General features: G+C 40.4%; 1 protein-coding gene across 8 annotated transcripts in view; it reads left to right on the top strand.

The window, feature by feature from the left end:
* Positions 1 to 16,138, top strand: part of NSMCE2 (NSE2 (MMS21) homolog, SMC5-SMC6 complex SUMO ligase) — a 215,696-nt gene that overhangs the window by 144,012 nt on the left and 55,546 nt on the right. The window contains exon 6 of one of the 8 annotated variants that reach the window (XM_081070982.1): positions 11,256 to 13,336. The exons of 6 other annotated variants lie outside the window; for them this stretch is intronic. In XM_081070982.1, coding sequence (XP_080927108.1) covers positions 11,256 to 11,317 — 62 coding nt within the window. In that variant the 3' untranslated portion in view covers positions 11,318 to 13,336. Of the gene's footprint in view, positions 1 to 11,255; positions 13,337 to 16,138 lie in introns of those variants that run through there. One more of the 8 variants, XM_081070983.1, reaches the window with a different exon arrangement.

Genomic DNA, 16,138 nt, shown 5'->3' with positions numbered 1-16,138 from the left:
TCCCTACACCGTCTCCTCTGTGAGTTTTTTCTTGGTTCTCTGCCCAAACCTAAAATACTCTTTCTTAGGATTCTGCTCAGGCCAGTTGTCCCCCTTTATACTGACTTCCTTGTGTCCTTTCAATTGTTATCACGGCTTCAGCTCTCACTCCTTGTTTATGCCACTGAGCGAGATCCCATAATCTTGTTCTTATTACTCATCTTTCCATTGGATGTGGCAGCACTGCCGCGTCCACGTGACCTTTTTTCTTCCCAATCAGCTGTTCCTCCTGCAATCCCTGCCTCAATCAACGGATCATCCACTCCAGCAAAAAACCTGCAGTCATAAGAGACTGACTCCCCTCCTTCACTCCCAGTAATCACAGTTATTGTGCCTCCTCGATATTTCCCAAATCCATTCTGTCCCCATGCTCTGGTCCCTTTTGCTGGCAGTTGTCCTTATTTATGTTCTTCCTTGTGTCTGAAATGCTTCTCTCACTTGTTGTTAACCTGGCCAGTGTGTTCTTCCTCCTTAAAGACTCATTTCAGGCTTTCTTGCCCCTGTATTTCTGCGCATGTATTTTTCCTCACATTCTCCGGACACGTGTCTCTGTCTTCCCCTGGGCAGAGCTTCTGTAGGACAAGTACTGTTCCCTACTCTTACTCATCTTTGTGCCCCCAAGGCCCACATAAGTGCTTCCAACTTCCTAAGTCCTCAGTAAATACTTGTCAAACTGAATCAAACTTTCGAGAATAATCAGAACACATGAAAAGCATTGCGATGGGACCTTTGGAGGAAACTACACGCAATTACCCAAAGCATCTTGTTCGTGCAGCCATTTCAGGGTTATGGATGTTTACATCCTGTTCTCTCACGTCTTTGCTTCGTGCACAAGCATCACGTGCTGCTTTCTCCTCCCAAAGCTGTCGGCCTCTACTCGTCGTCAGCCTAACTCCTGCCTATTCTCTTGGACACAGCTCAAAGGCCTGGCTCAGGGTGGATTAAATGCCTCTCATCCATGCTGGTATCTCTAGTATGGCACTTATCAGAGGGCATTATGGTTTCCTGTTTCCTCGTCTGTCTTTCCCAGTAAACTGTGAGCTCATTTCGGACGGAGACCAGGTCTTACTCCCCTTACATGCACAGTGTCTGATATATCTGTGATGAATAATGAAAGAATATACTTTAAAAGTAGCAAATGTTTGTAGGGATGCTGTTATTGAAATCTCCAGAGTATATCCTTCCTCTTCCTCTCCTCCCTCCCCAAAAAAATAAAGCTTGAGTTTCTTTTCTTGATAGGACCTTAAAACCATGTATTTTAGGTGTGTTCAAATTCTGGTGTCTCCAGTTGAGTTGTGAATCAGACTAGCTGATCAACTACTGGGCTTAAATCAAAGCATTCATTATCAAAGGCTTTTTGTTTATGAGTACAAATACACCATTGATGTTTATAAGAAGAATTACTCTCTCCCCTGAATGTTAAGTAGCCACAAAAGCTGGTGTACACATGTGATAGTGTTTTTCACGGAGTTTAAAGAATGTTGGCCTTTGATATTCCGCCCTTGAATGGAAATGAGTCTGCATTATAAAATCACCAGTGAGGAAAATGGGAAACTTCTAGGCCAGCACCTGAGAAGCATTGTTACAATTCTGAAATATTAAAATCCAATAGATGCCTTGTTTATAACAGGAAAAAAAAAACCTACTTTTTTTCAGTAGTAGCCCATATGTCGTATGGTATGAAAATGAGTGAGATTAAATAAAATCTGTGAATATGTCATATCAAGTAGAAATGTCTCAAGTGAAGACGTGGTTGAAAGCAAAAAGACGCAAACACACGATAGCTATAGCAGCAGCAATAACAACAAAAAGCTATAAAGCAGTAGGGGTGTCTCATGGGAAGAGGGACTAGAATATGAAATGGGCTCTTTAGGTCTTTCTCCGACAGTAAACTCTCATCGCTGCTTCTTTCCATGACTTGCTTCTTTTTTTCTCTCTCTCGACTCGCTTTCTCAGTATGCCTTGCCACCTGGCAGAAGATGACCACACATAGAACTCTAGGTTATATATCCTCTTTCAATTCAGCTAGAGAGCACAGACTGAATTAGAATATCTCACTTCCAATTCCACCCTCTAAGAAGAAAGAAGTAGCATAGGTCAGAAGTCTACTGTGATTCAAGCAACTTCATCAAGTGGACAGAGCCATGTGATGCAAATGTGGTTACTTTGGCGCACTCATATGAATACAAAAGAGACAGTTTTCAGACTGGATGGGCCATCAGGAGCTAGACAGACAACCCCTAGTACCACCAAAAACCAAAGAAGCGTGAAGTGAAAAGTAAAACATAGTAGCACTCATCCCAGTATGTATTATTTTACAGGCTTTTTGCCTGTTTTCTCCACCAAACTATGTGCACCTTGAGGCCAGGTGTGGTATCTTCATTAGATGTAATTCTCTAATACCTGGAGCGTGCCTGACAAAAGGCATCAATAAATATTTAGTGGGTGAACAAAAACAGATACGAGCTCTGCCTTCATGGGAATTATAGTCTGATAATGAAACCAGGCAATGAACAAACAAGCAAATAAAAAGCTATAATTGTAGTAAGCACTAAGACCATTAAAGAAAGAGCGGAGAGAGAAAGAAGGAGTTCCCAAGCAAGACTGGAAACTTTCAGAATGTTGTTTATGGGTTTTAAATGCATGATGGCTACACTGACTGCTTATTCATCCTAAGAGTCTGGAGACAGTAATCATAAAAGATTCCATTTACACTTCACTTCATCTACAATTTTAATACAAAAAATTGTGATTTACATTAAATACATGTTCCACTAAAAGATTGCTATAAAGAGCTATATAAAAATTATAAATGTAATTAGTGTTTGCTCATAGCTTTTTTGCATTTAATATTTTTTCATTTTTTATTACAGTTGACATACAATATTATGTTAGTTTCAGATGAACAACATAGTGATTGATTGGACATTTATATACGTAACTTACGACGTGATCACTCCGATAAATCTAGTACCCATCTGACACCATATGTAGTTATTATATTGTTGACTATATTCCCTATGCTGTACTTTACATCCTCATGACTATTTTGTAACTGTCAATTTGTAATTCTTAATCCCTTCCCCCTTGTCACCCACCATCCCAACTCCCCTCCCATCTGTCAACTGTCAAAATGTACTTCTTATCTATGAGTTTTGTTTCTGTTTTGTTTGTTCATTTATTTTGTTTTTTAGATTCTACATATAAGTGAATCATGTGGTATTTGTCTTTCTCTGTCTCACTTATTTCACTTGGCATAATACCTTCTAGGTCTGTCCATGTTGTTGGCAGATAGCAAGATTTCTTCTCTCTTTTTTTTAATGGCTGAGTAATATTTCACTGTATATATGTACCACCTCTTCTTTATCCAAGCATATGTTGATAGACACTTAGGTTGCTTCCGTAGCTTGGCTATTGTAAATAATGCTAAAATAAACATATGAATACATATGTCTTTTCAAGTTAGTGTTTTGGATTTCTTCAGATAAATACCCAGAAGTGGAATTGCTGGGTCCTTCTTTGTCTTTTGTTATAGCCTTTATTTTAAAGTCGATTTTGTCTGGTGTAAGTATTGCTACCCCGGCCTTTTTTTTCATTTGCATTTTCATGCAATATCTTTTTCCATCTCTTTACTTTCAGTCTATATGTGTCTTTCAATCAGAAGTGAATCTCTCGTAGGCAGCATATGTAAGGGTCTTATTTTCTTGTCTATTCAGCCACCCTGTGTCTTTTGATTGGAGCACATAATCCATTTATATTTAAAGTAGTTATCAACAGATATGTAGTTATTGCCATTTTATTCAAGTTTTTCATCTTTTTTCTCTTTTTCTTAAAGAAGTCCCTTTAATATTTCTTGTAATACTGGTTTGGTGTTGATGGACTCCTTTAGCTTTTTCTTGTTTGGGAAGCTCTTTATCTGTCCTTCGATTCTAAATGATAGCTTTGCTGGGTAGAGTAGTCTTGGTTGTAGGTCCTTACTTCTCCTCACTGTGAATATTTCATGCCAATTCCTTCTGGCCTGCAGAGTTTCTGTTGAGAAATCAGCTGACAGTCTTATGGAAGCTCTCTTTTAGGTAAGTGCCTGCTTTTCTCTTGTTGCTTTTAAGATTCTCTCTTTGTCTTCAAGCTTTGGCATTTTAATTATGATGTGTCTTGGTGTTGGCCTCTTTGGGTTCATCTTGTTTGGGACTCTGTGCTTCCTGGACTTGTATGTCTGTTTCCTTCTCCAGGTTAGGGAAGTTTTTCATCATTATTTCTTCAAATAGGTTTTGAATTTATTGCTCTCTCTCTCGCTTCTCCTTCTGGTACCCCTGTGATGCAAATGTTGGTATGCTTGAGTTGTCCCAAAGTCCCCTTAAACTATTCTCATTTTTAAAAAATTTTTGTTTGTTTCTTTGTGCTGTTCTAGTAGGATATATTCTGCTGCCTTATCTTCCAAATCACTGATTCGATCCTCTCCTTCATCTAATCTACTGTTGATTCCCTCTAAGGTATTCTTCATTTCAGTTCTTGTATTTTTCATTTCTGACTGGTTCTTTTTATGTTTTCTATCTCCATTTTTATGTTTTTTATCTCTTTGTTGAAGATCTCCCTGAGATCACTGAACATTCATATAATCAGTGTTTTGAACTCTGCATCTGGTAGATTGCTTGTCTCCATTTTGTTCAGTTCTTTTTCTGAAGTTTGGTTCTGTTCTTTTGTTTGGGACATGACTCTTTATCTCCTCATTTTGGCCGCCCTGTGTTTGTTTATATGTATTAGGTAGGGCTGCTATATCTCCCAGTCTTGGTAGAATGGCGTTACGTAGTAGGTGTCCTCTGGGGCCCAGTGGTGCAGTCTCCCTGGTCACCTGAACTAGGTGATCCTGGTGTGTCTGTTTGGTTTGTGTGCCCCTTCCTGTTGTCGTTGAGCCTTGATTGCTGTTGGCATGTCAGTAGAAGGGATTGACGCTCAGGCTGATTGGTTGTGAGCACTGCCCATGACTACAGTGGAGGAGCTGTTGTGCAGGGACTGACCCTACGGAGCAGGATTCACTTTAACAGGGTTCTGGTGCCTGCCTAATCTGACTTTTTGGGTGTGTTACTTGTGGAGGTGGTTGGGTGGTGCGCTGGTGTGATCTGAAGCTGGCCACTAGGTGTGCTGTTTCTGAGGTGTCTTGGGAGGGACTCTGGTGCAGGCCAAGGTCAGCTGCTGCCTGTGCCCTGCCCATGGTCATTTGGTATGAGCTGCAAAGTGATCTGCAGATGGCTGCCACTTGTCCTGGGCTTGGAGACACCTGGGAGAGGCTAAGCGGTACACTGAGGCCTTTTGCCACTTGTGCTGGGCTTTGGTCTGCTTAGAAAGAGATATGGGGCACACCAAGGCCAGATGCCTCTTGTTTGGGGTTTGTGGACCTTTCAGAGATTTTAGGAAAGTTCACAGCATGAGCCAAAACAAGCTGGTTGTATGGGAAAGCCACTAGAAGCAGCTTGTGTGGACCAGCAAATTGGGTGGGGCTGTTTCTCGGGGAACCACCAGGGCAGCCTGACCAGTGTTAGCCAGGTTGATGGAGACTCAGATAAGGGGGCTGTCTGTGTCTGCACACTGGGGGAGGGAAGGCTTAACAAAGGAACAATAGCTTCTGCCAGCACTTCTGTATGAGAAAAAGCCTCTCCCTCCTCACCCAAAAGCCAGACAATTCAGTTCCTCCCCATATGTACCGGACACCTTCAAAATGCTGCCCCAGTGCTGAAGCTCAAAGCAAATGAGTCCATCAGCAAGTCCATTCGCATGTCCTTTAAGAGGAACCCAAGCTGGCCTGTTTCCTCAGGTGCTTCTAACGCCGTGCTGTGCTTCTAACGCCGAGGTCGCTGGTTCGATTCCCACATGGGCCAGTGAGCTACGCCCTCTACAGCTAAGATTAAACAACTGCTCTCCCTGGAGCTGGTCGGTGTGAGCTGCCGTTGGCTGCCATGGGCTGCTATGTGCTGCCGCGGGCTGCTGTGCTGCCGTGGGCTACCATGTGCTGCCATGAGCGGCCAGCAGCCATCGTGAGCGGCCGGCAGCCTGCAAGAGCTGCCAGGAGCTGCTGTGAGCAGCCGGCCGATGACTGGCGACTGACTGCCTCAGCTGGGGGGAGTCCAAGGCTCATAACACCAGCATGGGTCAGGGAGCTGTGTCTTACACAACTAGACTGAGAAACAATGGCTTGAACTGCAGTTGGGGGGTGGGGCAGGTGGAAGAAGGGGGATAAAAAAGAGGAACCCCTGGGATTCCAGACACCCTCCACCTTACCAAGCCACAATCTCCACTGGTTTTCACAGCAGAAGTTACAGGGACTTTTCTCCTGGCACTGGAACCTTGGGCTGAGGAGCCTGGTGTGGAGCTGGGACCCCTCACTCCTCAGGGAGGACATCCACAGCCAAGATATGTCTCCTGGTTTTTAACTGCCACAAATGGGTATGGGACCAGCTTGTCTCTGCCCCTCTTACCAGTCTCGACATGACCTTTTCTGTGTGTCCTTAGTTATAGGACTTCTGTTCAGCTAGACTTCAGGCGGTTCTCAGTGATGGTTGTTCTGTAGTTCAGTTGTAATTTTGATGTTGTCATGGGAGGAGTCGAGTGCAGGTTTACCTACTCCCCCATCTTGACCAGAAGCCTCCTGACTGATAGCTTTTAATTTTTATCTGACAGTTTTAAATTAGCCAAGTCCTAACTCGGAGCTTCTTGTAATTATAAAATAATTCTCTGAGATGGTGAATGATTAATTAAGTACACAATAAAAGATATACTTTGGCCAGCTCTTCAAAGAGATCTGGATTAAGATTACAAGTAACACAATGCAGAAGACCTGTTTTCTAAAAAGGAATCCAGTAGGATTAGATGATACACCAGGATGTATTTTATGGACATGATTGAAGGATTGTATCCAGTGATCTTTGTGATGGTAAAAGAGACTAAAGGAGAAGAGATCTAGAAAATGTGTTTTATCACTATACTTGTTGCCAATATCTCACAGAGAAGGAACTATTCTGGAAGCAAACCGTATCACTAAACTATAACAAAGTTTTTACCTAGCTATATTAATTAGAGTGACTGACAGATGCTTCCATATCAACAACTCCAAAGCCCAGGTGGCTCATTACTATGTATTTTTCCCTGTGTAAAGTTCAGTGCAGATTAGGGATGGTGGGGGTCTGCTCCATAAAGTTATTCAAGGACCCAGGCTCCTTCCATCTTGTGGCTCCCTCCTCAATCCTCTCCATTCAGCGTGGTCCATGGGGAAAGAGTGAGGTTGGGCCAGGTCTAAACCAGGAAGCGCACATCACTTCCACTCACATTTAATTGGTCAGGACTGAGTCTTGTGTACCACACCTATCTACAGGGAAGTCTAGGAAAATGTATAGTTAGGGAATCGAGAGGAAGAGGAGAATGTGGACATTGGTGAGTAGTCTCAGGGTCTACCACACTAGCAATATGTAGATTCAAGAAGTTGTGGAAAACCTGTGGAAAAGAAAATATTGTGACGAAACCCTTTGTATCTTCAAAATAATTTTGTTGAGAAAATTTGAAATTGTTTTAAACAAGTTACCTTTTCCAAAAAAAAAGAATTTAGGAAACGTCACTCTTACTGCTGGTAGTATTGTTGGCTTCTCCAGACCACCGGTGAATCCCTGTCAGGGATGTAAAATCCAAAAGAAAGTTAAAAGCATGCAGATTCTGAAAAGTACTGGTGTCTAATCACAGTGGTAGTAGTTCTTGTCTTCCCTTCCAAAGCACAACTATGGTAGTGATATCTTACTCAAAGAATATCATCCTGTCCTTCAGGGATAGGATTTTGTTTCATGAAAAACAAAATTTAAATGTTGGCAGGTCATACTTATTAAACACCTCCTTTAGTCTGCAGTAGCATTTCCCAACCAGGAATTTAGGAAAGAGTATAATTCTGTGGTTTGACCTGTCCCAGTGGATCTGGTTTATATCCAGTACCATACGTTTCTCACTATGATAATGGTAGCTATGCCTGAGTTCTGTTTCAGAGATTCTGCAGATTTAAATTCTACAACAATAACAGCTTACACTGTTGAGCACTTACTATATTTTAGGGACTTTACATCTTTACAGAAATCCCTGTGGCATGTATTATTGTTATTCTCATTGTACAAATGGTGAAACTGATGAACCAAGGTTACACAGCCAGTTAATAAGTGGCAGAGCTCAAATTTAAACCCAGGCAGACTAGCTCCAAGCTTTAGTATAGCTTCTTGAACTTCAAACTGTAGTGTAGGAAACAAGCAACGCAAACAATAACAACCACAATAGGCTACTTGGGGATTTCCTTCCATTAAATATCATAGAGGTAGGGAAGTCTTAGCCACAGCAATCAGACATGAAAAAGAAATAAAAGGCATCCAAATTGGAAAGAAGTAAAACTGTCACTATTTGCAGATAGCATGATTCTATACATAGAGAATCCCAAAAAATCCCACCAAAAAACTATTAGAACTAATAAATGAATTTAGTAAAGTAGCAGGATACAAAATTAATATTCAGAAATCGGTTGCATTCTTATACAATAAAGAAAGAGAAGAAAACAATCCCATTTACAGTTGCATGAGAGCAAACAAACAAAAAAACAGGAATAAATTTAACCAAGGAGACAGAAGACCTGTACTTGGAAAATTATGACATTGAAGAAAGAAATTGAAGAAGACATAAATAAATAGAAACATATACTGTGCTCATGGATAGGAAGAATTAACATCCTTAAAATGTCCATACTACCCAAAGCTTCTAGATTCCATACAATCCCATATCAAAATGCCAATGGCATTTTTCACAGGACTAGAACAAATAATCCTAAAATTTATATGGAACCATAAAAAACCCGAATAGCCACAATGACCTTGAGAAAGAAGAACGAAGTTGGAGGTATTCATGCTACCTGACTACACTACAAGGCCAAACAGCAAGGTAATCAAAACAGCATGGTACTGGCATAAAAACAGACACATAGATCAATGGAACAGAATAAAGAGCCCAGAAATAAACCCACACCCATATGGTCATTTAATCTATGACAAAGGAGGCAAGAATATACAATAGGATAAAGACAGTCTCTTCAATAAATGATGTTGGCAAAACTGGACAGCTCCATGCAAAAAAAAGAGGGAGGAAAAAGACACTGGACCACCTTCTTACTCCATATACAAGTAAAACCTCAAACTGGATTGAAAACTTACATGTAAGACCGAAACCATAAAACTGCTAGAAGAAAACATAGGCAGTAGACTCTCTGGCAATGCTCTTAGTAATATATTTTCTCTGATATAGCACCTCGGGCAAGGGAAACAAAAGAAAAAATAAATGGGACGACATTGAACTAAACAGTTTTTGCACATCAATATGTAGCATAGTTTGATATTGGGTAGCATAATACCTACAACCTAAGTGCCCATCAATAGATGATTGGATAAAGAAGATGTGGTATATATATGCAATGGAATATTACTCGGCTGTAAAAGAGAACGAAATCTTACCATATGGTCTTCCTTATATGTGGAATCTAAAGAACAAAATAAACAAAAATACAAAACAGAAACAGACTCATAGATGCAGAGAACAAACTGGTATTTACCAGATGGGAAGGGAATCGGGGGCCTGGGTGAAAATGGTGGAGGGATTGTGAAATACACATTGGTGGTTGTGAGGTGGTCGTGGCGATACAGAATACAGCATAGGGAGTATAGTCAATAATATTGCAATTACTATGTATAGTGCCAGGTGGGTACTAGACTAATAGGGGATCACTTCATAAATTATATAAATGTCTCATACATAAATGTACTATATAAATGTACTATGCTGTACACCTAAAACTAATATAATACTGAATGTCAAACAAATCCTTTATACGTCTAAAAATATAGTGACTTAAAAAATATATATATATATATATATATACATATATATAATAGAAATATTAGGCTGTTGCAAAAATAATTGCGGTTTTTGCCATTTTTAACCTGTTAAACCGCAATTACTCTTGCACCCACCAAATAGAATGTCACCTCACCTGGTCCTCTCAGGGAGCTTGTCTTTTATTAATAATTCTCATTGGAACATACAGATTTTATCAAGGGAGATACAAACCGGGCAATAGGAGAACATGAATCTTACTGTCATAACCAGGACTCACTAATATTGGAAGGACATACTTGCACTTCAGATGCCCGAAATTTCATTTAGCAAATAGCTGTCGTGTTGCCGATCGGCTTTCCTCAAACAAGGCAAAATATTCTTGGTTTGACTTTTATTTACTGACTCTAATTGTTTTGGGGGTTTTTCTTGAACTGTATTTGAATTCAATTCATCAGATGATAACTGAGCGTCTACTATACAGAAAGTTCCATGGGCATTAATGTAGGGAGTACAAACAAGGTGCAGCTCAATCCTCAAGGATTCTGATTAAGAGAAGTAGCAGGATTACTTTAAATAGTAGTGAGCTCTCTGAAGCTTCTGAAAGCCATGCTTTAGGTCTTCAGCCTTTAGCTGATAGGTGAGTCACTGAATGTTGTGAAAGAGGGTGGCATTAGGTCCCTAAAGAAGCGATCCTTGCTGTAGTTGGATTTTCATATTTCCTCCCATCTGGTACGTTACTATTCCTTTTTACAACAGTTTTATTGAGATATAATTTACATACCATAAAACTGACCCATGTAAAGGGCACAATGCAGTGATTTTTAGTATGTTCCCAGAGTTGTATAACTATCACCACAATCAGTTTCAGGACATTCTCAGAAAGAAACCCTGTATCCATTAGCATTCGCTTTCTATTTTCCTCCAAGCCCCCCAGGTCTAGGTAACCACGAATCTACTTTCTGTCTCTATATATTTATTTGCCTATTCTGGATATTTCTCATAAATATGCATATGTGGCCTTTTGTGACTGGCTTCTTTTACTTAGCATCGTGTTTTCCAGGTTCATCCATCTTGTGGCATGTATCAGAACTTCATTCTTTTTAGTGCTAAATAACATTCCGTGGTGTGGTTGTACCACATTTTATTGATCCATTCATCAGTTGATCGTCATTTGAGTTGTATCTATCTTTTGGCTGTTATGAATAATGCTGCTGTGAACATTCGTGAGCAAATATTTTCATTTTCATTTCTCATTGGTATTTGTCTGGGAGTGCAATTGCTGGGTCATATGGTAACTCTATGTTTATCCTTTTTAGGAACTGCCAGACTGTTTCCCAAAGCGACTGCACCATTTTACATTCCCACCAGCAGTGTGTGAGGGTTCCAATTGCTCCACGTCCTCGCCAACACTTGTTATTATCTGTCTCTTTGATCATAGCCTATAGGCATCCTAGTGGGTGTGAAGTGGTGTCTCATTGTTTTGATATGCATTTCCCTGATGGATTGATATTGTGATATTTATTTTACCTACCTAAGTCAAAGCTTCAATCTGATCCTTTCTTCTGTGCACAGTGGAAACTGCCTTACATTACTGGATTGACTTTCTAAAACAAAACCATAGTTCTGTACAAGACAAATGTCATTGATGGGGTTGGAGTCATACCTGAAAGAATACGAAGGAAATGGCATGGAGTTAGGATTAGGCACTCCATCTGGGTAGTTTGTTTTGCAGTCTGTATTCATTCACAATGTTCCCAGGCCTTTATCGAAGGGACTCAAGTACTATTACGTGACATTTACCAGAGACAGCACTTTGATTAAATCCACAGTGTGATGTCATCCAGTAAACACTTGAAAGTGGAGATGCATGTCTCTTCTGGTTTTATCAGTCAAGATTAGCAGTGGTTCATAGCACAGCAAACTTTTTCTCCTTCGTTATCCATCAGTCAGTGTCTCATCGTGGACCGATGATCTGACACCTGAAACTACTTAAAATAGGTTGGACTTTCTTAAATGTCGTGTTGCTGTGATGACATCGGGTTTGGCTGCAGAAGAAGGGAAAGCACCTTTGTAGGATTTTGATTTGCCTCCATCTCCCTTGTTTTCAGTAAAAGCACTGTGATTTTTTAGCCCTTTGCTTCCATACCTAGACTTGATTCCGGACCACTTGTACTTTCCATCTCTGCTTTGTGGACGTTCCTAGGGTAGTTATGGGATTTCTGTCCAAGAAAGAAGAAGAGGTGGTGCTTAGAAGCTGTCAGAGTTTCACCATCTTGATCTCACCAGCTAGCAGATGTGTAAAAAGCTTCCACAAAAGCCATTTAGTGAGAAAAGAAAACAATTGAAAGTTGGTTAGAATTCAGAGGGTGCTTTCTTCAGAGAAGGTCTCGGGATGTCTCAGAAAGTATTAATACCTCCAAAAAAGAGACCCTAACGGGTGGCTAATCCTCTTCCCCGCCCCATGGAGAGAATGACCTCACAGATCAAGATTGGCCTGTTAGGCTCTGCCTGCCGGCCTGCCTGCCCTTAGCTCTGAAAGCTCTGGGGGGACAAAGGAGGAAAAGAGAAAGAGCTAAGAGTGGATAATCCCTTCACAATACATCACCATATGCTCTGCCTTATCTGTTCCTCAACTTTAAGTATGCATTAATGTAGCTTAGACTGGGGGATAGTGTGGGAAGTATCAGCAAGTTTGTAGTCAAAGAGCTTGAATTTTTGTCTCCCCCAAAGCAACGGGAAACAATAACTTTACATATTTAAAGAGCTGGGTTTGTTTGTTGTTGTTTTTGTTGTTGTTGTTGTTGCTTTAGTAAATTCTGTTTTGAGCCTTCTATTACCTAAAATATTATTCGGGCTAAAATCGAAGCATACTGTGGCCCAATGATAATTGTTGCCTCTGAACAAGGTCCTAAACTACTGTGTAACCCTGACTCATGTGCCTTTGGAACTATCAAAAAAGAACTAAATGCTATTTACTGAAGAATTAGTAGGAATTAGTTTAGATTCTTACTTTCGCAAATGATTAGCCCTTGAGTGATAATAAAAAATCATAATAACTAGTTTATCGAGCAGTGACTCAGTGCTAAGCACTGTAGTAACAGCTTTGCATTGGTGATTTCATTTAATTCTTGCCTCTGAAAGAGATATTCTTAGGTATTATCCCCATTTTACAAACTGAGGTTTAATGAAATTTAGTGCTTGCCTTATCCAGAGCTCCCCAGCAAACAACTTCCCTTGTGTACAGCCTATTTAATGAACGCTGTTGCCCACCCCCCTTTCCTCTACAACAGCACATAATAGAAATGGGGAAGGCAGTCTGTGAGAAAGAGAATATGAATCAGTAAATGAGAGATAATATGCCTCGAATACCAAAATAAATGGATGAGTTTTGCTGTAGTAAAGTCGTTGGTTTTTTTTTTTTGGAGGGGGGGGTATTTTTGTCATGGTCGTTTTTATCAAAACTTTTAATATTTCCCTCCCCTTCTTCATATATTCTTGCACACACACATGAGGTGATAACAAGTAAGAAGAAGCCAACTCAAGGCTGGTTATTCCTGTAGGAAAATGGCCAAGATGTATCTTTCATGGAACAATAATAGACCAGTGATGTCACTTGTTATTTTCTCTTAAGAAATTAGAATAAAAAAGAACATTACTTATACCAGTTTTCCTTCTTTTCTGAAGGAAAAGCGAATGGATGAGTTTTGCTGTAGTAGAACCAAGAACCTCTGATTACTTTTTCTGCATAGAAAATACAGAGTATGTTCAGAAATTCAGGAAGTGTTTACTCTCATTGTAAGCATGAAGTTATCCATAAGTCACTTTATTCAATTAAATTACAATAATCACTTCTCTGGGCCATTTTACTGTAAGATATTCTAAAATCCATGAATTAATTAACATCTCTCACATTTGCACACACACACACATACACACATTTTTAATAGCCTTTATTTCATACCTTTCAAGCTTTTTAGTCAAGGTGAGTGTCTAAGTATAATGTAACTAAAGTTGCCTTCTTATAAAAAATGCCTGGCCAAAAAACGGCTCTTTAAGTCAGTAGTCTTCTCCAATGTACAGTGTGGAATCATGGTTTAAACCTGGAGCTCATTTTCCCCAGTTCTTCCCACAAGGTAGCAGTTCTGATCCGCGTTATGCAGGCGCCACTACGTCGTCACCTTTGGGGCACATCCTGAGACAGGCGGCTCACTCCATTTTCAGGTAGTTACAAATGGTGGAAATGATAGCCTTTGTTGAGCCAAACTTTGTGTTCTTTGATGGCTGCTTCTCCACACTAACTCTTCCTTCTGGAATGGAATGCATTGAGAACTGGAGTGGGATATCTTAACTCACATGTATTAACTTACAATAGTAAAGCAATGATGAGATGTTTCAGAGTATTAATCTGTATGCTTTGTGACATTCACCCTTGATGTGGAAGAGAAAGCCTGGGCTTTGAAGTCAGATAAGAGCTAAAAGAATGCTGACTGTATACCAAGCACTGGAGCAAGCACTTTATATAAAAGTTAACTCATTAATCCTGACCACAGCCCTCTGAAGTGTCTACTGCTAATATCTCCATTTTACAGATGAGAAGGTTGAGGCACAAAGTTAAGAATCTTGCTCAAAATCACCCAGCCAGTGTAAGAGCCAGCATTTGAAATCTGGCCTCAGAGACCCTCCTCTTGATCCCTTGGCTATGCTGACTTCCCCACCAGCGCTTCAAATCCTGTGGCCAAATCTTATTGGTTAGGTGATACAGGGAATTTCTTTAAACTGCCTTCACTTTAGTTTCCTCATCTGTAAAAATGGGCAAGGTGGATATAAGAATTCAATGGAATATCCTTGAACATGACCAGGGGTTCTTAAGATCTGCAGATTTGGGTTTTTCTTTGTTTGTTTGGTTGGTTGGTTGGTTGGTTGGGTTTTTTAAAAAATGTTTAGTGCACCCTTCCCCCTCAAAGTTCGGATTCATTTAAATACTTTGTGGTATGTGGTTTGTTGTCACCAATTTGAGATTTATATCAGCATTGCTTCAGAATAAGCAGGGTTTGTGTTTTTTTTAAATTAATCTTCTTGATAACTTCACAGTTCAGTAGAGTTAGTAGGATTAAGTTTTGGGTGACATTAAAGAGTCTGACTTCCTAACCCTCCAGGGGTTGTCCCTTAGGTCATTAAAATGCTGTTCCTTGTCCCATTTATCGCTGCATATCGATCTGCATACATCCTCAGAGTCCCACATTTCATGAATAGCCTGATGCTAGGGAAAAGGAATGTATTGTTATTTTTCTCTGCATCTGAGAGCTCCTTTACAGTCACCCAATGAACTATTTGAAAGGAAACCCTCAAAAATATTATTAGCAGCACCTACAAATATTTCGTATTTTAAAATCCATACACAGTGGAACCCTAGAGGTTGTAAATCTTCTAATTGATCCAGGTTTCACTTCAGCAAATGTGTTGGCTGAATCAAGAGGAAGTAATTTATTTTGTGATGCCTTTGAGAGAGAGGGAAGACCCCCTAAGGAAAATGTAACGACTTCTTTAATACGTTTTATGGAATGAGAATTGGGGTAATGACTGTCATGGAGACTAGCTGGAGAACTTTTGAGTGCATGGCAAGAGCATGCCGTGTAGTTTGAAGACTGTTCCTCTGCCCAGATAATTTTGGCTTTCTTGAACTGGAACTGGGTCCCATCCAAGGCTGTGCCATTGAGATCTGAGTCTGAGCTAGATTAAAGAGGACAAGCAGATTCCAAGATCTAAGAGGTTGTATCTATCCATATCCATAGAGTGGTATCCATAGAGTGGTACCGTCATTTACTGAACACCTCTTATTCATGAGGCACTGAGGATACAAACATGTGACAGACATTATCCCTGAGCTCAAGTGGACAGTCCCTGGGAAGAACAAGTGGTTCTGTACAGTTCAGCAAGCGTTATGGTGGAGGGAGGTACAGGTTGCTTTGAGAGAAGAGAGGTCACATAACTTAGCCTGGGGGAGTGTGGCCGGAGGGCAAAGAAGGAGCTGATCTGAGAAGGCTTCGTGGGGACCAAGTGCTGAGATGAATCTTAAAGATCGGATTAGCGCTAGAAAGTGAAGGAGGGATGGAAAGCTTTCCAGCTGGCCCCTGTATCCTCTGTGAGCAGTTCTTACTCATCCTGCCTGACCAGGAGCGTCAGCTCCAAATAGCGCCCT

The sequence above is a fragment of the Rhinolophus hipposideros genome (assembly GCF_964194185.1).
Source record: "Rhinolophus hipposideros genome assembly, chromosome: 13".
Lineage (NCBI taxonomy): Eukaryota > Metazoa > Chordata > Mammalia > Chiroptera > Rhinolophidae > Rhinolophus > Rhinolophus hipposideros.
This window is presented reverse-complemented; position numbering and strand designations above follow the sequence as displayed.